A 22620-nucleotide genomic window follows, 5' to 3' on the forward strand; every position below is an offset into this window, starting at 1 on the left:
ACCTTGAGCCCCCCTACCCTCTGCCCCAAGCTGTGTCTAAATTAGTAATTTAATTGCTTGTCTGTCAAAGCTTCACTGGGGGCCTATTCTGTGCCCAGCACTAGTCTAGGTTCCGAGAGTGCAATGCTTTTAGTCATGTGAGAACAGTAACTAAGCTCTCTTGACTCATCTAGCTATCTTCTTACCTTTCCTCCATGCAACCGTCTGCCCTTTTACTGATCATTTTACAAGATAAACATTTAAGGAAAATATATTTGATAAAGGTTTGCTCAAATTGCCAGCATTTTGCTAGGAAATCTAAGATATAAAAATGGATGACATACATTCCCTGTCCCTAAGGATAAAGAAGATGAAGAAGATAAGGATAAAGGAGAATTCTAAACTGATATACCAAGAGCTATCAGCAAAGCAGGCACAGGAAGCCACAGAAGCACATGGAGCCCCAGGGGCCATAGGGAAGGCATTTTGGAAGGGTGATGTTTGAGCTCTGTCTTGAAGGATGAATTGTTTTCCAGAACACACTGTCAGTAGAAGTAGCAGCGTGAGAAACACCAGAGAGAGAAGAAACCTCTAAGTTGTAGAGCTTCTCGCACGCGATTCTCTCTCTATAGAAAGCCTCCCTTCTCCACCCCCTGATTAATCTCCCATCTGATTAACTCCTACCCATCTTATGATCTTAGCCGAAACAATTATTTCCTCGGAGACTCCTTCATAGAGTTCTCTGATTAGGTCAGATCTTCCTGCTCTTAATTCTAACGTCGTCATGTACCTTTCCTCCCAAGCTCTTATCAAAGTTAAAATCAGCAATTAGATAAGTGAGCCTGTGACCAAAGTCTGCCTCTTCACTGCAGTGTAAGGCCTAGAGGAGGAGGGGCTCTATTGGGATGGCCAAAAAGTTCATTCAGGTTAGTCTATAACCTTGAAGGGAAAATCCAAACGTTTTGGCCAACTCAATTCATTGACTCATTATTACATCTTTTTTTTTTTAAACCACAATGTGTGACACTTAGTTGGTGTTCAACAGATAGGATTGAATCAAAGATGAATGGATAGATGGTTGGGGGGGTAGGTGGGTGGATATAGCAGCAGGAAAGGGTACATAGTAGAGAGTAGCTAGAAATGAGATTGGAGATACTTTTCAGTGGCCCAATTAAAAAAAAAAAACGCTTTTATTTTGTTTTTATTTTATTTTTATTTTTCTTCCTCCCCTTCTTCTCCAGCTACTCCTTTACCAAGCCAGTTCTTTTTATTTTATGAAAAGGACTTTTGGTTTCTGTGATCAGTCCTTATATATGATATAAGAAAGAACATAGGAAAGAGAGCCCCCAGACAGATCTCCTAAGGCTCAGAAAAGAGCAAAGGGCTGATCCTTTGTGGTTGGTGCCTCTGCTCCAATATGAATGTGGCTAATGTATCCGTTACGGCAGTCACAGGGCAGAGTCCCACCTGAGTTCACAGCCTTGCGTATGTGCACACACAGTTGAGCACAGCTCTCTCTGTTCTTGGCTCTGCCTTGCTAAGATCTTTTCTAGACCCTAATAGGGTGGTGATGAAATGGAATCAGGCCTCAAGAGTTGGTGGCACAAAGACTCTGTGACTCTGGAGCACACATGCAAGAGACAAGGATGCCACACAGGCTGGACTCCTTGTGAATCTGGTTCTCCCAGAGCAAGCCCACAGGAAGTCAGGATGGGAGGGAGAGACGGCTGGGTCACAGAGGTTGTGCTGGGATGCAGGGGCCTTAGCCAGCTATTGACATCTTCTTTCTCATCAATAAGTCACTGAGCATCAGAGACTCCCAACCCGAACTTTAATCAGAGAAGTTTCACTTTCATTTCCTTTCTATGTTAAAGGGTTACACAGTATTACCTCTGATGAGGGGAGGGGGAAGTTCATTGCTTTGAGAAAACAGTGGTCTAATCCTGCCTCTGTTTTACCACTGGGAGCCCTGAGGCCTAGAGACAATAAGCCACTTACTCAAAATGACCGAATAGCCAGCCAGGTTAGACAGTACGCTAAGTGTTCAGGTGGGAAATGCAACTGCTGGGGGTTGCAGAGACCCCTGCCTCTGCCCTAAGCTGACTCTGGGTTCACATCAGTAATAACGCCATCATCTTTTCCTCATCTTTCAAGCATCACAGAGTTGGAGAAACACGGGGAAGAGAAGAGAGAAATCAGCATATTCTAGATATAACCTAGAAGGGTAAAGAAAAATGAGATGTCAGCTTAGATTGAAATCTCTGCTCTGCCTCTCCAGTTTGCTCGTGGCCAAGTCCCTTTCTTGCTCTGAGCCTCAAGGTCTTAATGTGTAAAGTGGGAAGAGCAATGCCTACCTCATGTGTTTTTTTGAGAATAAGAGGAAAACAAACATGGAAACTGTGTGATGTCCAGTATATCTATACTCTTGTGTTAGAGGAGAAAGTGCCTGCAATCACACACCAACCGTTGTGCCAAATCCCAATGAACTCTTAGGTTCAGTCTCTCTAGTTCTTTGTTAGTTTACATTCAGCTTCCCAGTGTATTTGCATATATTTTTATTGTAAATTATGGTTGTAAATATCTACTTCCAGGAAAGTAGGGGAGGGGTCAGATTTTCTTATTTCTCTTATTTCTTCAGGAGGACAGAGTGGTCTCTCCTGTGCTTTTGCGCACCCAGCATATAAGTGTGTGTCTCCTAGCATAACTGTAGTTGAGTGGGGAAAGATCTTGGCTAGTTAAGAGTCTTTAAAAATGGCAGACGTGATGATTTGTCCAAAAGGGTGGAGGGATTTGAAGCCAGGTAGGCTGACTCAGAGGTTTGTGAGAAGAAGAGAGACAGCTGAATATTTACAGGAGCCAGTCGCCGCTCACTGCAGGATGCTAATGAGGCCTCCCTTCTTCCTGCCTCTCTCCAGCCCTTCATGGGAGACAATTACTGTGATGCCATCAACAACCGCGCCTTCTGCAACTATGACGGTGGAGATTGCTGTGCTTCTACAGTGAAGACCAAAAAGGTAGGTAGGCCAGGGCACCCCCTCTCTGCAGCCACCCCTGCAGGTGTCTCCAACTTACTGGCCCAGCATCACCCCTGGGTTGTTGGACAGCCCATTGTCCTGGGTGTGTCAGCACTCCCCTACAGGCTTCACTGTGTTCTATCACACTGTATTTTTCATTCTTTTGTTCAGTGGTGGTGGAGGTTTAGTCCTAAGTCGTGTCTGACTCTCGTGACCCCGTGCACTGTAGCCCCTCAGGGCTCCTCTGTCCTTGGGATTCTCCAGGCAAGGACACTGGAGCGGGGTGCCATGCCCTCCTCCATTGTACTCAGTACTTGAGCTCATATCATGTGCTGAGCCCTGAACAAGGTGTGGAGCTGCATGGATGATCTTTGTAGATGGTCCCTTAACCTCGCAGCTTAGAGTCAGGTACGGAAGCTGGCAAGTTGAAGAGCAATGCTTTTTAAAGGAGAGAACAGCATTCCCTGAGGGCCCAGGCAAAGGGTTGGAGAAGACTCTGCGGAGGGATCTTCATCAATGCACACAACTGAGGGATAAGAAGGGGCAGGGAGGTGGCCAGGAGAAGTGTCTGGGGCAGGAGGCTGGCTTGCAAAATCCTAGAGAGCACACACGTTTAGGGAGTATGGCTAAAGCCTAGGGGAAGACGCAAGATGAGACGTTCCTGACAAGGTAAGTTATGATCTTTAAGCACTGAATAATCTCTTTCATTGTTCACACCTGGAAAATTAGCGGGTGTGCTCTTGGTCACCATTTTCTTCCTTAGCACACTAGGATGCAGCGGGAGTGATTCAAGTGTTTATGGTAAAACTGGGGCATCCAGGTGAGCTGTGGTGGCACCCACCCAGAGAGGAGGGGCCACCTCCGCTTTCCTCCTGGTGAGAGCTGGAACCACAGTTTGGGGCCTGAGCCAAGAGCTGGAAGAGGGGGGACCAGCCTGGCCCAGTGTGAGTTAAAAAGTCTTCCTGTGATGAATGAGTTCATCGGGAACAGTTTCTATCTTCATGCTCATCTATATTCTCAGCTGAAAAATCATTGACCCTCTCTCTCATTTTTAAAGAGGCGAAACTGCTCTTTAGAGAGGAGGGGGCACAGACTCGTGGTCATTTCGGCTACAGAGCCCTCTGTGATGATGTGGTCCGGACTTGGCATTTCCTTAGTGGGGGTTCTGAGACCCATGAAGGAGGGATGATTTGTCCAAGGAAGAATAGTGAGTGATGGAGCACAGTTCCTGGCTTCTGTCCTCGTCCCTTTGAATTGCAGTGTCCTTAAGACAAATTGTTCCTGCAGGAAAGATGCTCGGATTCTAAATGAAGGGGTAAACAGGGCAAAACCCAAGAAACACTCAAGTTGGAGACTTGTTAACTGCGTCTCTCGGTCGGCGCCAGGCTCATCTGATTGCGTTCGCTTTGCTGTGTATTGTTAGTATACTTAGTATATGGTTGTGATGTACAATAATTTATGAAACTATTTGTCTCCAACTTTTGATTTTAACTTTTAGGTGACTTCATTTTCTCACAATGGTAATGATGCTAATGAACATTTTTGCATAGAAATATTCTATAGCTCTAATTATTCATTTACAACTGATTCTTGGAATTGACCTGAGTAGGATATAAGATGTGAGCATTTTTAATATCTTAATCTTATTGGCATGTGTTTGGTTTTCGGAGTTTTGTTAGTTTCAGGTGGACAGTAAAGTGATTCAGGTATACACGAAACCCTTCTTTTGTAAGACTCTTCCCTCATATAGATTATCACGGATACTGCATAGAGTTCCCTCTGCTATACAGTACAGCCTTCTTGGTTATCTGTCTTACATATGTTAGTGTGTGTGTGTGTTTATCCCAAGCTCTTGATTTATCCCTCCCCTGCCATGTTTCCCGTCTGGTGACATAAGTTTGTTTTTGATATCTGTTCCTGTTTTATGAATAAGTTCATTGGTATCTTTTTAAAAATTAGATTCCAAAACTATATTGAATGAAAGTAGTGACAGTGGGTTTCCTTGCCTTGTTCCTATCTTAAAGGAAATGCTTTTGGCCCTTTGCCATTAAGAATGATGTTAGCTGTGGGTTTGTCTTATATAGCTTTGATTATATTGAGTTAAATCCCCACTTTCTGGGGGGCTTTTATCATAAATAGATGCTGAATTTTGTCAGAAGCTTTGTGTCTACTGAGATGCTCATATGGTTTTTATTCTTCAGTTTGTTAATGTCGTGTATCACACTGATTGATTTGCACATATTAAAGGATCTTTGCATCCCTAGGATAAATCCCGCTTGATCATAATGTATGATCCTTTTAATGTATTGTGGGGTTTGGTTTGCTAGTGGTTTTGCATCTATGTTCATCAGTGATATTGGCCGCTAATTTTCCTTTTGTGTGTGTGGTGTATTTTGTCTGGTTTTGGCATCAGGATTATGATGGCCTCATAAAATGAGTTTGAGAGTGTTCCCTCCTCTGCAGTTCTGGAAGATTTTCGAAATGATAAGTGTTAACTCTTCTCTAAATGTTTGATAGAGTTTGCTGTGAAGCCGTCTGGTCCTGAACTTTTCTTTGTTGGAAGTTTTTTAATCTGTGTTTAAATTTCAGTACTTGTGATTGGTCTCTTCATATTTTCTATGTCCTGCTGATTCGGTCTTGAAAGGTTGTATCCTTTAAGCATTTGTCCATTTTTTCCTGGTTTGTCCAATTTATTGCCATGTGGTTGCTTCTGGTAGTCTCTCCTGGCCATTTGCGTTTGTAACTTCTTTTTCATTTCTAATTTTATGGATTTGAGTCCTCTCCCTTTTTTTCTTGATGAGTGTGCCTAAAGGTTTATCAATTTGCTTGTCTTCTCAAAGAATCAGCTTTCAGTTTCATTGCTCTTTGCTACATTTCTGTTTCATTAATTTCCGCTCTGATCTTTATGATTTCTTTCCTTCTGCTAACTTGGGACTTTGTTCCTCTTTAGTTGTTTTAGGTACAAGACTAGGTTGTTTATTGAAATTTTTCTTGTCTCCTGAGGTAGGATTGTATTGCGAAATGGTTTGCTGCATCCCAATGGTTTTGGATAGTTATGTTTTCATTGTCATTTGTCTCTAGGTACTTTTTTTCCCTTGATTTTTTCAGTGGTCCATTGGTTGTTTAGTAACATATTGTTGAGTCTCCATGCGTTCGTGTTTTTAAAGTTTTTTCCCCTAGTAATTGATGTCTAACTCCTAACATTGTGGTTGGAAAAGATGTTTAATTTCAATTTTCTAACATTTACCGAGGCTTGATTTGTGGCCCAAGATGTGATCCATCGTAGACTGTTCCACATGCACTTGAGAAAAAAGTGTATTCTGCTGCTTTCAGATGGAATGTTCTATAAATATCAGTTAAGGCCTGTGTTTCCTTCTTGGTTTTCTGCCTGGATGCTCTGTCCATGTGTGAGAGTAGTGTGTTAACCTCACCCATTGTTATTGTGTCTATTTCTCCTTTTCTGGCTGTTAGCACTTGCCTTATATATTAGGGGGCTCCTATGTTGGGTGCATATATATGTACAATTGTCATATCTTCTTGGATTGATCCCTTGATCATTATGTAGAGTCCTTCCTTGTCTCTTTATTTTAAATTCTGTTTTGTCTGACATGAGTGTTGCTATGGAATACCTTTTTCCATTCCCTCTCTTTCAGTCTGTATAGGGCCCTAGATCTGAAGTTAGTCTCTTGTAGACAGTATATACCTCGGTTTTGTTTTTATATCCATGCAGACAATTTGTGTTTTTTGGTTAGAGCATTTAATCCATTTACAGTTAAGGCGATTATCAATATGAATATTTCTTATTGCCATTTTGTTCATTGCTTTGGGTATTTTTTTTTAATTAATTTTTTTTATTTTTTTTTAAATTTTAAAATCTTTAATTCTTACATGTGTTCCCAAACATGAACCCCCCTCCCCTCCCTCCCCATAACATCTCAGTGGGTCATCCCCATGCACCAACCCCAAGTAAGCTGTATCCTGCGTCAGACATGGACTGGCGATTCAATTCTTACATGATAGTATACATGATAGAATGCCATTCTCCAAAATCATCCCACCCTCTCCCTCTCCCTCTGAGACCAAAAGTCCGTTATACACAGCTGTGTCTTTTTTCCTGTCTTGCATACAGGGTCATCATTGCCATCTTTCTAAATTCCATATATATGTGTTAGTATACTGTATTGGTGTTTTTCTTTCTGGCTTACTTCACTCTGTATAATCGGTATTTTTGAAGGTCCTTTTTCCCCTTCTCCTGTGACTTGATGCCTGTCTTTAGTAATGTGTTTGGATTGCTTTTTCTGTGTGTGTATCCACTGTAGATTTTTGGTTTGTGCTCCGATTAGATTTTGATATAGCAGTCTGTATATGTGCCAGATTTTCAGTTGCTGATCTCTCAAACACATTCCCAGTATCTTGTATCTGTGCTCTCTTCTTCTCGTGATTGCTGGCTTTGACATATTCGTGTGTGGATGGTTTCCTAACTGTATCTGTGCCTTTACTGGTGAGGTCCCTGTTTATAATTTTCTTGAATCTTGTTGTGGCCTTGTCTTTCCTACCTCGAGAAGTTCCTTTAGGATGTGTGGTACTGAATTCTCTTAGCTTTGGCTTGTCTGTAAAACTTTTGATTTCTCTGTTGAATCTGAATGAGGGCCTTACTGGGCTGAGCAGTCCTGATTGTAGTGTATGTGAAACTGTGTGTGTCCTGCAAGAGTGAAACCTGCCATTTCCCCCAGTCCCGAGGAGCTCCCACACTCGAGCCAGATGCTTTGGGGTTTCTTCTTCCTGATGCCTTGCCCTCAGGCTGGGGAGACTGACGTGGTGCTCAGGACACTCACTCTTGTGGGAGAACCTCTGCGATATCGTTATCTTGCAGGTCACCCACCCAGCAGCTGTGGGGTTTGATTAGGTCAGGAAAGCACCCTTCCTCTTGCGCTCTTATTGTGGCTTCTTCTTAGTCTGTAAAATCTCTGTGTTGGTAGGCTCCAGGCTTTCCTATTGATGGTTGTCAGCAGTTAGTTGTGATCTCGTGTTTTCCTGGGAGGAGCTGAGCTCACTCCTTCTACTCTGCCGTCTTTTCTGGGATCGAGGGCTGTTTCTATAGTTCGGATGCTTGCTGCTCCTTTCTTCACCAGGTACTGGCCGTTGTCCCCTTGCTATGGGGTGTGCCGCTACGGTGGCCCTTTGCAGGCTCCTGGAACAGCAGGGTTGGGGCCTGGCACCTACTGCCAGGTCTTGTGGCATCAGCCTGTACCCATGGTGGCGGTAGGACTAATGCCGGGTCACAGAGCTCCTGTAGCTGGAGTCCTGGTGTCTGGGAGCACGCACAGGGAAAGAAGCCCCGATGGTGGTCCCACCCCTCTCCTCACACACCCCTCATAACAGCGCCTTGGCGCTGCGGGGCCCAGGCTCCTTCCAGGTACACCCTTGGTTGCTGCAGTCTAGTCTGTTCCGGCTCTTCCGTGCAGCCGACCGCGTTCTTCTCCCTGGGTCTGACCTCTGAAGCCTCATCTTCTGTACCCGGCTCGCCCTGCACTGACATAGGAATGTGCCAGACTGGGGAGCACAGGGGGCTGCTGGGCTCTGTCTTCCTGGCTGCTGTGCTCTCCTCGCAGCTCCTCTTCCATCCAGCGGATGTTCCCCCGGGTGAGGAGACGCCCCTGGGTGCAGAAACTTTCCTCCTGCATAGCTCCCTCCCTGCGGCGCAGGCTCCATTCAGATTCCTTCCTTTTCTTTTTCCCTTTGTCCTACCTGGTTACGAGGAGGTTTCCTTGTCTCTTTGGAAGTCTGAGGTATTCTGTCGGCATTCACTAGCTGTTCCGGGTGAATGGTTCTCCTTGAAGATGTATTTGTAGTGTTTGGTGGGAGAAGATGAGCTCCATGTCCTACTCATCCTCCATTTCAATGCCCCCTCCAGGTGTGAGCGTTTTGAAGGCTCTCGATTCCTGATGCCAAATGAATACAGTGTGTCTCTGTCACTCCCATGGAGTCAGCCACTTTGACAGTGAATAGACAATGAAGCTTGTGTACAATTATGACATGTGATTCATCTGACACCATCAGCTAGACAAACAGCAGCTCTGATTAAAAGAATTTTCCTACCAACTATAACTTACGTACTAAAACATTAAAATATAAAACTAATATATTAAAATATAAAAACTAATTTTATTGGGAAACTTTCTTAAATGGATTGTTATTTCTACAGAGCGCATGGTAGGGACATGCAGTCGTAATTCAGGCTCAGGTGCAGATTCCAGGTGGTTACAGTCACTGGAATATATAGGTGTACATCTCAGGTGGTCATTTTGACCCTGTCTTCCTATACTAGGTTCAGCTGCAGCAGTTTCAGGCTCCAGGGTTCAGAGATGAGTGTTGTCCCTCGAGTCAAGGACCCAGAGTCTGTTTTCTAGCTAGTTCTGAATATGTTTCCTAGTCCTTTTTTCCCCTTTTCTATCTACATTATGAATGTAATTTTAGCCTTTTGTGTTCAAAGACTACCTTCTTCCACTTTTGCACTTCTTCCTGTTGGCCAAGGCGATGGAATGTAGGTGAGCAGGCTTCCTCCATGACAGGAGATGTGTGTTCATGGAGCATCGCTATGGGCTGACCACTGGACCAGGCTGGGCACACGGCAGAGTCCCGGCGCCACACCTGCCCTTGTCTGTAAGGGCAGGTCTGTAAGGGGAGCCAGACTATAAGCAGTGAGGTGTGTTGCTGTTGTTAGTCACTCAGTTGCATCTGACCCTTTTGCAACCCCATGGACTGTAGTCCACCAAGCTCCTCTATCCATGGGGATTTTCCAGGCAAGAGTACTGGAGTGGGTTGCCATTTCCTTCTCCAGGGGATCATCTGAAACCCAGGGATCGAACCCACATCTCCTGCTTGGCGGGTGGATTCTTTACCACTGAGCCACCAGGAAAGCCCCACTGAGGTATATAGCTATGTATCTAGTGACCTTTGCAGAAGGGACAGTGAAAGGAAGGTGGGGGGGGTCATTTGAAGAACAGTGTGAAGGTCAGAGAAAGCGTTCCCAAGGTCTCCCGCAGTGTAGACAGACGCTTTCCCATCTGAGCCACCAGGGAAGTCTAAGAGAGATTCACACTGAGACCTGAAGAATGAGGAGGGCCTTTCCTGGTGCAGGTGAATGGTGGCTGGGAGAAGAATGGGGAGAGCTGTGGGGACTCTGTGTGACCTTCACCTGTGGATTAGAGAGCCTGATGGCCTCTGTCACCGTGAGGTGGCTTTACCGTAGTTATTCTGTGCACAGGACTGTCTGGACATCTCTTCAGATGCGAGAGTCCTGAAGTCTGACTTCTGGAGAACAAAGGTGATTCAAATTAAAGTCATACTCCTACAGTTTAAATTCCCCAACCTACCTTCTACATAAACTCCAACTTCTTGAAACCCTTCTACTCTCTCATCTCCAGCCAACTGTGCTTGCAGTGGCTGCTTTATAGAGACAGAAGATAATAAGACAGGATGCCTATTAGTGAACTGCCGCACGTCAGACTTGCATTCTCCCTTACCTTCTTTAATCCTCATGTCAACCCTGGCAGGGCACTGGGAACCAGTTGGGGCTTGTGTGTGAGTCACTCAGTCAAGTCTGACTTTCCAACCCCATGGGCTGTAGCCCGTAGCTCACCAGGCACCCCAGTCTGTGGAATTCTCCAGGCAAGAATACTGGAGTGGGTAGCCATTCCCTTCTCCAAGGGATCTTCCCAGCCCAGGGATCAAACCCAGGTCTCCGCATTGCAGGCAGATTCTTTACCAGCTGAGCCAGCAGGGAAGCCCTTAAGTTCGGGCTTAGCAAGTACTTACAGGACTTGAGTTTACTGGCTGCAAGTGCCATGGGCCAGAGTCGAAGCCAATTCCGTCTAAGTCCAAAGCCCAGCTTGTTCTGCTGCAGGGGCTGCACCACAAAAGAGGGAAGCGGGGGCGGGGGGGTTGCAGAGCCTGTCCTCAGTGCACCTGGGCATGACCCTACCTGGTCCAGCTGGAGACATTTCGCTGTGGACCCAGAATGCCAGGGAGCCTTGGGTGTGGGACCCCTGCTCACTCACTTTGACAAGGCAAGAACAGCTTTCCCCAGGGTGGGGAATAGCGGAGACTCCCAGCCCTGCCAGTCATCCTTGACTGCCCAGACAGGAGTTTCCCCTGGGCACAAAAAAGTCCTGCCTTTCCGTCTCCAGCTTCCACAGCAGGAAGCCTCTTGGGGCAGGAGAGGGGCCAGAGGCTGGCTTTCTCTCTCCCATACCCCTCCCATCTCTTACCTGCCAGCCTATTTCACTCCCACCTGTACTCATGGCCCCAGTTCCATCTCATGGCAAGTCCCCTGCCTGTAAACTCCCAGCCTGGTGCTCAGAATCTCATTGACAGTGGAGACTGACTCCCTGCACTTTCCAAAATGACTGTAATTGAGCACTTACAGGTGCTTGGCCATGGGATAGCATCTCTGTGCATACTATTCCGTTTAGACTCTAGAACCAGAACCGTCCAACAAAGCCCACATTTGAGACTCAGAGAGGTGGAATCACTTATACAGGGGGGCAGATCTCTGTGTAGGATTTAGGATTTCCTGACACCAAGCAAATGACAGTAGCTGCTGTGTTTCGAGAGCTTACTGCCTACCAAGCACAGCGTCCCCTTTTCTTCCATGTGTCGTTTTATTTCATCAGCAGCGCAGCCCTGCTGTAGGCACGGTCTTTTTTAGCCCCACTTTATAGATGGTATAACTGAGGCTTAGACGGGTTGAGATCACACAGCTGGTAAGTGGTAGACCTGAGACACAAACCATGTGATTCCAAGTCACACAGCACCTGCCTCTGACCCTTGTTCTGAACATCCGCTTGCTCTGGGCTTGTACCATGCCCTTCCTGGAATCCCTTTCCTCTTGCTTCCTGGCCCTGCTGGACTGGGGTCCCGGGTAGGAACTCCAGGAGCAGGGTGAAGCACTCCGTGGCTTCTCCTGCACGTCCTTCCTCCTCAGTTCAGTTCAGTCGCTCAGTGGTGTCTGACTGTTTGCAACCCCATGAACCGCAGCACGCCAGGTCTCCCCTGTCCATCACCAATTCCCGGAGTTCACCCAAACCCCTGTCCATTGAGTCGGTGATGCCATCCAACTACCTCATCCTCTGTCATCCCCTTCTCTCCTGCCCTCAATCTTTCCCAGCATCAGGGTCTCTGCGAATGAGTCAGCTCTTTGCATCAGGTGGCCAAAGTATTGGAGTTCCAGCTTCAACATCAGTCCACCCAGGGCTGATCTCCTTTAGGTTGGACTGGTTGGATCTCCTTGCAGTCCAAGGGACTCTCAAGAGTCTTCTCCAGAACCACAGTTAAAAGCATCAATTCTTTGGCACTCAGCTTTCTTTATAGTCCAACTCTCACATCCATACATGACCACTGGAAAAACCATAGCCTTGACTAGACAGACCTTTGTTGGCAAAGTAATGTCTCTGCTTTTGAATATGCTGTCGAGGTTGGTCATAACTTTCCTTCCAAGGAGTAAATGTCTTTTAATTTCATGGCTGCAATCACCATCTGCAGTGATTTTGGAGCCCCGAAAAATAAAGTCAGACACTGTTTCCACTGTTTCCCCATCTATTTACCATGCAGTGACGGGACCAGATGCCATGATCTTAGTTTTCTGAATGCTGAGCTTTAAGCCAGCTTTTTAACCTTTTGAATGCAGAGTTCCAAAGAATAGCAAGGAGAGGTAAGAAAGCCTTCCTCAGCGATCAACGCAAAGAAATAGAGGAAAACAATAGAATGGGAAAGACTAGAGCTCTTTTCAAGAAAATTAAAGATACCAAGGGAACATTTTATGCAAAGATGGACTCCACAAAGGACAGAAATGGTATGGACCTAACAGAAGCAGAAGATATTAAGAAGAGGTGGCAAGAATACACAGCAGAACTGTACAAAAAAGATCTTCACAACCCAGATAATCACGAAGGTGTGATCACTCACCTAAAGCCAGACATCCTGGAATGTGAAGTCAAGTGAGCCTTAGAAAGCATCACTACGAACAAAGCTAGTGGAGGCGATGTGGAATTCCAGTGGAGCTATTTCAAATCCTGAAAGATGATGCTGTGAAAGTACTGCACTCAATATGCCAGCAAATGTGGAAAACTCAGCAGTGGCCGCAGGACTGGAAAAGGTCAGTTTTCATTCCAATCCCAAAGAAAGGCTATGCCAAAGAATGCTCAAACTAGTGCACAATTGTACTCATCTCATACACTGGTAAAGTAATGCTTTATTAATGCTCAAAATTCTCCAAGCCAGGCTTCAGCAATACGTGAACCGTGAATTTCCAGATGTTCAAGCTGGTTTTAGAAAAGGCAGAGGAACCAGAGATCAAATTGCCAACATCTGCTGGATTATCAAAAAAGCAAGAGAGTTCCAGGAAAACATTTATTTCTGCTTTATTGACTATGCCAAAGCCTTTAACTGTGTGGATCCTTCCTCCTACTTTCCACCTAAAACCTCTTTCTGGCCCCTGGAGCTGAGACCTCCCTGTCACTTTAGCCAGAATGATGTCTGTCTGTTCCCTCCAGCCTTCCCCCCTCGCTTGTCTGTTCAGACCCCCGCTGTTCCCCTCATCTGCCTCGTGGGGTGACCTGGGCCCTGCTGGAAGACGAGACAGGACAGTGCAGGAATGTCTGAGGAAACTACCTGCCAGGCATGCCCAGCTTCCTACCCAGGCACCTGTGTGCACTGCAAGGCAGACAGGAAGAGGTGGGACTCAGTATTTTCTTATTGGAGCCAAGAGGAGTCCAGAACACAGAGCAGATTTCCAGAATGGTTGCTTCAACAGCTTCCCCCTATACCAACGGCGAACGATCATTATTTCTAACTGGACTCATTCTAGGTCCGCATGTGTAGCAGGGTGTAAGGGAGGAAGGAGAAGTAACCTTCAAGTATTTGACATACCAGTGTTTTCCAAGGTGCGGGGCCTGGAACGATGGTGGCAGTCATGTTTCGGTTGGCTGCTAAGAGACTGGCTCTGGAAGATGTCTGGGGAGCTGCGGTGTGGCCCCAACTCTACAGCTCAGTTCTGCGGCCTTGGCCAGGCCAGGCTTGCCTTGAGTTTTTATCTCCTGATGTTTGGATTAGATTCATGTCTAAGGACTCTCCACGTGGCTTCCTGAGTGAGGTGGTCCTTGAACAGGAACTTGAAGGCTAATCAGGGTCAGGGGACCAGGGAAGAGTTAAAAATTGGCCCCAGGAGCGTGTCTCGGCACAGGATGACATGCCCAACTGATAAAATGAAGCGTAGGCCTGCCACCTGTATTTGCTCAAATCTAAGTGAAAACCTGCTTTCTTGGGAAAGGGTATTGAAACCCCAGTGGAGCTCATTGGTCTAAGGAGGCTAATGATTCTGTAAGATAGGGGAAGACAGTCAGGAGCTTTAGATGGGAAGCAGTCATCTCAGCAGAGCTGATAGAGGGTTGTTTGCAGAGTTGGGGGTGCATGTCAACAGCTCTAACGTCTCAGCTTAGCAACCTGAATGGTCCTCTGAAAAGGAGTCAGGATGGCATCGCATCTCTGCGCACAGCTCTCTGTGCCTCTCCACTTCCCCAGAGTGAACACTGGTCCTCCCAGCAGCCTGCGAGGCCCTGAGTGCTCTGCCCACCCCAAGACCTCACCAACCCCCCCACTATTGGTGCCTTCCTCCACTTCTCTCCAGCCCTCGGGACTCCTTGCCACCCTGCACACAGGCCAGGCATCCTGCTTCCTTCCAGCCTTCACCACGAGCTGTTCTTTTGGCCAAGAACATTCTTCTCCATTCATCCTTATGGCTCACTCCAGGTCTCTTGCCCAAGTTCTGTGTGTTCAACGTGCCCCACCCTGACCACCCGCCTTCCATCACCTCTGGCCCTTCTGCACCATTGACCTCGGCTTCCATGTCTTCCTTCCTTTCATAACACGCATCACTTTGGCACATACTGTGAGAATGTATGTATTATTCGTTGCCTGGCTATTTCGATACCTCTTGCTGTTGGAAGAAAAATTTCATGACAGTGAGAAGGTGCATTTATTTTCGTCATTGTTTTATCCCAAGTTCCCATGTCCCCTACTGCTGAGAACCTGCTATGTGATAGCGACTGTGCTAGGCCATGAGCAGAGGGGCCAGGCCCAGCCATGAGGTCATGGGGACCCATGGGCAGGCACTGAGAGGCCAGGAAATGCTAATGGAGACCCAACAACTGAGGCCAATCACCAGAGATCCTCAGAGAAGACCATGTTAGAGGTGAGGCGGGGAAGTCGCAGCAGGTCTTACCCAGGTAAAAGTAGTGAGGGGAAGGCCAGAGAGAAAGATGAGAGAGAAGCATGTTCCTGGCAGAGTGCAGAGTCTGTGCAAAGCCCAGAACAAGGGAACACAGTCAGGAAACTCTGATTCCCTGAAAAGGGCCAGAGCACAGTGCAAGAGGTGAGGGCATGAGAGGTGAATCTGGGGCGCAAGCAAGGCTTCTGTAAGCCACACTGGGGAGTCTGAACTTTATCTAGGGAGCGATGGGAGTATTCGATGATTTTAAAGACTGAACCAGCCGAGAGAATCCTAGAAGGCTTCCTGGAAGAGGGAACACATGTGCTCAACTTGGAAGATTAGTAAGACAGTAGGCAAATGACTAAGCCAAATAGACTAATTCTTCCACCCACTGGTTTCTGGAGTGTTAGGATTTCCCCCACTTGGGGTGTAACTTTGACTTTTTTTTTTTCCTGTGGGTGAATTCAACACTCATTTCAAACTTGATCCTATGAAAAGAACCTGGCCTTTCTATCCCCCTAGAATGACGATCATCACAACCATCATCAGTGGCATTACCACATCATCACCACTGTCACCGACATCATTTAGTGAGCACGAATTCTACACCAGGCCTTATGCAAGTGTTGTCCTTGATTTTATACTTTATCCAAAACACTTCTGCATGGCAGGACTGTTATTTCCTCTGTCTTATAGATAGGCAAACCTAATCCCCCTCCCTGCAAAGAAGTCACTTGCCTGCTAGCACTTCACTACCTTACACTGCTCCACTGCTGACAACACAAGGACTCAGACCAGGTCTCCTGTCTAACCGGGTGCACTCCTCCACATTACCCACACTTCGCGCTTTCTCCTCCACTTACCCGCGTCTAAACAAGCTTTGGCATTCCCTGACTGCTGCATGCCCCGTGCCAGGCACAGATCTGCACAGTCCCAAGGGAGCTATAGAGGAGCCCCAGCATCAGGCCTTGGTCTGCTTGAGGTCACTAAGTCTTTCCATCAACACTGCGGCGACCCAGAGACTCATGGTAGTGAAGCGAGTGGCCCAGGGCCCCGCGTGGGCGGGGTGGACAGTCAGGCTTTCTGACCTTCACTGCAGCACGCCTCCCGCTCCCCCACGCCGCCCACCCTCTGCTGTGACCTCCCTGTTGAGTGAGTCAGAAGCCAGCCTCAGACAGCCCTTCCGCCAGGCCCCCGTGGCGTTGGCCAGGCTGCATTCCTGAGCCGCTCACACACACTCGGGTGGAGGTGTTACCCTGGGCAGCTCACCCATGGGTTGAAACCCCTGTGCTGAGCCCTGTCTCCAGCCTAGAGGAAAAAGCGAGAACCTTGGCCTTCCATCACCGACCTGGGCTTGTTGACAGAATCCCAGAGTGGGTGGCCAAGCCGTTTATGGGACAGCCTAGCTGCACGATGCTGGGAATCCCAAATGTAAACTGGCCGCCGAGGCCTTGATGCCGTGGGTGGTAGGTTTGCTTGGGAGGCCATCCGGGGGAGAAGGTGGAAAGCTGCTCGGGGAATCCGGGCATCTGGGAGTCAGGCTTGGAGCCAGCTTTATTGGGATGGGACTTGTCTCTACCAGACCTCAGCTTCTTCTTCTGTGAAAGGGGACCCTGCCTCCTGGGGGAACAGTGCCGGGGAGCAGTTACAAATTGGGGCGCAGGTCCAAGGCACCCTGCCAGACAAATGACTCACCTCTTCGCATCTTCATTTCCTCTAAGATGTAAAACGAGGATTGTGGGAATAGCTGCCTTATGAGAGCTGCTGGGAAGGGTGAGTAACGGGGCACCAGGTACCATAAGAGGTAGGAGGTAGGAGGCGAATGACCATTAAACATGCCCCATAGCACTCGGCCGGGATGGGGGACGGAGCACTGCCTTCCCCCTCTTGTTCGGGCTTGCCGATAAGTTCTCAGTGTCCAGAGTGGGGGCTTAAAATCCTGCAGCATCTACCAGGTTGACAAGTAGTGAGTTCCAGGGCAGGTCTGAGACAGGCCGAGGCCTCTATTTTACCATCTGTGAGCTGGGTAGCTAAAGGACAGCAGCCTCTCGAGCCTGGGTGGAGCCACGTGGGAACCATGCTGCACGGCGGCCTCAGGCAGTGGCTGCGTGTGTGTGCACACAGCCGTGGACTGGACCTGGGCGTGTCTCTTCCAGGTCAGACCTGGGGACACCTGCGGGAGTGGGTGGGGCAGGCAGGCTCCACCTTCTCTTACGAGTTGTAGATGCCCAGCCAGTAAGGATGCCTGTGAGCAGAGACCCCCGAGGCAGGCTCTGAACAGGCAGGTCACGGAGAGGCGAGAAGAAGGGCGAGATACCGTGCTTGTCCTCCACACCGGGACCTCTGCGGGCTGGTAGGGAGGTGGCGTTGCTCCTTACCAGATCCCTTGTCTCGCCGGTGGGGAGTCCAGCTCCACAGGTACCTACCTGCCGAAGGTCGAGCAAGGTGCTCCCAGGCCCTAGCAAGGGCTCCGTTGATGCGCCTGCGTTTACAAGCATGGAAGGGCACAAGGAGCATCCCCGATCGTCCCCCTGAGACCAAACCTTCTAGACTTTGTTGTGTTCCGACTCAGGTTCCTGCCCTGCGGATCCAGACCCACGTCTTTAAGGGAACGCTGAAACTGCCTGGGCCAGGCCAGGAGGAAAGCATGTGCACACATCACGCCCCACACAGCCAGGGTGCCCTCACGGACCTGAGAAGCTCCCTGGCATCATAGGGCCCTGCTGGCTGATAACTCTGGAGAAGCCCCTGGGACTGGAGTGGCAGAAAGGAGGATGTGCAAGGCACAAGCTGTGGAGAAGGGCAGCATTTCCTGGTCTTTTCTGCCCAGGGCATCACCTTCCACCTTTCTGGGGCTGAGAAGGAGTCTCAGACAGAAGGGAAGGTAGAGATCATTAAAATCAACTCGGTGTACAGATAGGGAACCTGAAGCCCGAGAAGGGAGGTGACTTGTATGAAGTTACGCAGCACAGGAGTGCAAGAGCAGAGGCCCCCTGACTGGTGTTGTCCCTGGGTATTTGTGCTTTCATATGTCCCTCCAGTCATGGGTCCTTTGAATGCCTGCCACGTGGTAGATGAAGAGGTCAGCCACAGACACGGGGACTTCCCTGGTGGTCCAGTGGCTCAGATTCCACGCTCTCAATGCAGGGGGCCTGGATACTATCCCCAGTCAGGGAACTAGATGCCACGTGCCACAACTAAACAATCTTACATACCGCAGCTAAGACCCAGCACGGCCAAATAATACGTATTTTAAAAAGCAACAACACAGACATGGCCCCTGCCCAGACAGCACAGGCATACAGGCGCAGACGTGATTCCGTCCAAGAATGGCGTAGGGATAGAATGCTAGGGTATGGAAGGAGTGTGATGGTCCCGTCTTAGGTCAGGCTAAGGAGGCAGGAGGCAGGGCTTGCAGTAAGACCTGGTGGATGAAGAGGAGCTGGCCAGGAAAGCACAGGAGCAGGGAGGAACAGGAACAGCTGAAGACTTAAACCCAGGAAAACACCTGGAGTCTTTGAGGAAACAGGAAACAAACAAGCCGCAGAGAGCGAGGGGATGAAGGGAACCAGATGAGGTCTAAGAAGGGTGTGGAGATCAGGCAAGGCCTTGAACTCTCACTAAGGACTTTGTGTCTTATCCTAAGAGACAGAATCTGTTGCACGTTTGCCTGGGTGAGGTGCAACAGGAAGCAGGAGAGAGAAACCATATGTGAGGCTGTCCCGAAAGACTCGTGGAGCCCAGTGGGAAGAGTGAGAGAACACACTGTGCAGAAGACGGGAGCGGTCACCGGGTCATCCTAACACTAGAACGCGGGCAAGGGGATGGAACGGGCCCGGGGGAAACCGAGGCCGCTCACGTCGGGGAGGAGAAGGGCAGGAAGGGGGTCACAAGCAGGAAGTACAAGCCTGCGGGAAGCCGACTCAGCATTGAGCGACCCGGGTATTAGACCGCGTTCCGGGAGGTTTTGCATCTTTTCTGTTGAATCCTTGCAACCATCTGAACTACAGTAGAGGAAGTCCCCTACATACGAACCTTCAAGGTGCAAACTTGCAAAGATGGGAACGTGCATCTGGTTCCAGTGAGGAACCAGAACCTGTGCCATCGACGTCGGGCGTGAGTGTGATTGCAGCTTGCCTCTTGCTCTGTCTCCAATCACTGATGATCCTTCAGTTTTCCCTCCAGGCAGTAACTCTTCTTGCCTGTTCACTCCGTGCCAGCCCCTGTATGCCAGTCATTGTACTATGGTACTTTTCAAGTTTCTGTACTGTAGGATTAAAAATGTTTTCTTTTTGTGTTTTTTATGTATTATTTGTGCAGAAAGTATTATAAACCTGTTACTGTACAGTACTGTATAGATGATTGTCTATATAGTACTAGAGACAATTGTTAGTTGGGTACCTAGGCTAATTTTGTTGGACTTAGGGTCACACTGGACTTAACAAATGTGCTCTGGGAATGGAACTCATTCGTATGGAGAGGACTTGCTGTATTTTTTTTTTTTTTTCAGCACCATTTTCTAGATACACAAATTCAGGGTGATGGCAGTGAAGGGGTTTTTCCCACAGTTGTTCAGCGAGTATGAGGCCTTACTGAAGTCTTCAGCAAGTAAGGATGCTAATCCAGGCCTCTCTGCTCACAGGGTCTCCCCACTGGACCTCAGTTATTAGATCTGGACCTGGCTCTGCCCTCAGTCTCCCCACTTTGGAGGATTTTCTCGAGGTCTCTTCCAAGTCTAACGTTCTCTGCTTCTTAGGGCGGTGAAGAAGTTGCAGAAGAACATTTAAGATGGGACGGTACAGCCCCTGCATATGCATGGAGGCTGGGGAGTGTCCTGGAATCAGGGCACCATGAGCAGCTGAACGCAGCAAGGCTCTGCATGGAAGTGGTAGCTGTAGGGGTGCTCACCAGGGCATCCCAGACCTGTGAGCTGGAACTGAAGAGGGAAACGACAAGTTGCACTAGCCATACTGCGGTGAGAGTCAGAGAGAGGGAGAAGAGAACAGACCTGCATCCGTATTCTGCAGCTTAGACGCTGGGGACACGAGAGTGAGCAAGGCTGATACAGTTCCCACCTTGCTTACTGAGAAAGAGGCACACCCGGCATGCGGCAAGCATTGCTTGCTATGCTCATTTTATCAGCTAATTCATTACCCCTTGTCACAGCCACTGGAGGGGCATGCTTTCGCCTCTCCCCTTTTAGGAAAGATCACCGAGGCTCAGAGAAATTGTCACCTATTCAAGGTCACACCTCAATTAGGTGAGAGAGCTGGGGCTTCAACTTCAATCTTCTGGTTCATTCTTACACTTTTAAATTATTGAAAAGTTGCAGGATGGAGAGAGGTTGGGGAGGCAAAGAGGGAAGAAAGAAGGACACGGAGCAGAGAGAAAAAGTGTTCAGGAGAACGAGCCCACAGCCAGAGGGACAAAGATGCTCTCTGAGCCTTGTGAGCACTCGAGACCCTGCCCAGGCAGGAGGTGAATGAGGCCATTACATCCATCTGCGCAGATGGGGTCCCTCTGGGGAAAGCTCTATGCAAATGTCATGATGCAATGAGGTGAAATCCACTTGCGTCAGCCCAGGCTGGGGCTCAAGCAGGGACCGCTCTGTGCTCTTTGCAAAGACAGATCCTTTGCCGTGTTGGGAGGACGTTCACTCTGCTGGGCTCTTTCTCACAGTTTCTAGAAAGGAAAGCCAGCCCAAGATCACAAAGCATGTGAAGGGATGGACTGGGAAATGAAATTTGGGCCTCTTATTTTTTCTCTTTTCCCCCAATTTTATAATCTATACATATATCAAATTGTCACGTCGTGCACCGCTCACTTTTTCTTATGCTAAAATCTGCTCCTAGGACCCCTCAACCTAGTTTTCTGCAAAAAAATTCTCTCTGTGAAATGTTCCCCTCCAGGATTTCAGGCGCTCTAGAACAGGGGTCCCCAACCTCTGGCATCTAATGCCTGACGATCTGAGGTGGAGCTGATGTAATAATAATGGAAATAAAGTGCACATTAAATGTAATGCATTTGAATCATCCCCAAACCATCCCCCACCACCCAGGACCATGGCAAAACTGTCTTCAACGAAACTGGTCCCTGGTCCCAGAAAGGTTGGGGATCATTGTCCTAGAAGGTGGTCGGAGCTTGCTGGCAAAAGCTTTTGCCATTTTCATAATCCCCAAATCAAAATTACCAATATGTGCAGAGAGTTAGGTTTTCCTAAAAGACATTATCGCATTGTCTTGCGATAGTTGGGAAGACCCCATGGAGGAGGAAATGGCAACCCACTCCGATATTCTTACCTGAGAAATCCCATGAACAGTGGAGTCTGGAGGGCTACAGTCCATAGGGTCGCGAAATTTGGACACGACTGAACCAACTAAACACCACCACCTCCATTTTGGGCAAATGCCTGCCGCTTTCTGAGCCTCAGTTTCCCCACCTGTAAAAGGGCGGTTGTTCTAGTGCCTGTCTTACAGAGGTGGACTTCCCTGGTGGCTCAGACGGTAAAGCGTCTGCCTACAATGCAGGAGACCTGGGTTCAATCCCTGGGTCGGGAAGATCTCCTCCAATATTCTTGCCTGGAAAACCCCATGGACGGAGGAGTCTGCTAGGCTATAGTCCATGGGGTTGCAAAGAGTCGGACATGACTGAGCGACTTCACTTTCACTTTACAGAGTTGTTGAAGAATTCAGTTCTTTCCTGGTTGTAAAGCATTTAGCACATTGCCTGGCCTGTAATACATGGCCCTGAAAATGTAAACAGCTATGATAACGCCCATGGTGATCCTGATAGACATTATCATAAGGCTAGCAAGAAGCAAAGGCATGACTTGGACTTGAATCTGCTGCCCCAACATCCAGTGATGAACCCTCTGCCCTGCACTGCTTCTCTAGAAGTTTCTGTTTCAGCCCCAAGCACCTGACGCATCTCTTCTGCCTTTCTCTCTGCAGGTCACACCCTTCCCCATGTCTTGTGACCTACAGGGTGACTGTGCTTGCCGGGACCCCCAGGCCCAAGAACACACCCGGAAAGACCTCCGAGGATACAGCCATGGCTAAGGAAGGACAAGGAGTTGTCAAAGAATTCCCAACGCCAGGACCCGCATCCCTTTGGTATTGATTTCACAGTCAGCTGCTCAACGGAATGGCCTCTCCACACCAGGGATCCTTAGCACCCAACCGGTCTGCCTTTAATTTCACCCAGGAAGGACTCGTAGTACAGGCGTGTGAACCAAGTCTCGCCATGTTGAATGATGGAATGGAATCCCATCTCAAAGTCTTAGGAAGGTTGCACGTACAGTGTGCAGTCCCTGAGCCTCCTAAAATTCTAACCATTTGTCACACGACTGCAGCGAGAAAC

At 48.3% G+C, this 22620-nt stretch overlaps 1 protein-coding gene across 1 annotated transcript in view; it reads left to right on the forward strand.

The window, feature by feature from the left end:
* The window catches only part of PAPPA (pappalysin 1), a 254703-nt gene extending 232375 nt beyond the window's left edge, over positions 1-22328 (forward strand). The window contains exons 21-22 of the mRNA XM_068974426.1: positions 2895-2993; positions 22212-22328. Coding sequence (XP_068830527.1) covers positions 2895-2993; positions 22212-22319 — 207 coding nt within the window. The 3' untranslated portion in view covers positions 22320-22328. The remainder of the gene's footprint in view (positions 1-2894; positions 2994-22211) is intronic.
* Positions 22329-22620: the final 292 nt, after the last annotated feature.

Source organism: Capricornis sumatraensis, chromosome 6 (genome assembly GCF_032405125.1).
Source record: "Capricornis sumatraensis isolate serow.1 chromosome 6, serow.2, whole genome shotgun sequence".
NCBI classification, from domain to species: domain Eukaryota; kingdom Metazoa; phylum Chordata; class Mammalia; order Artiodactyla; family Bovidae; genus Capricornis; species Capricornis sumatraensis.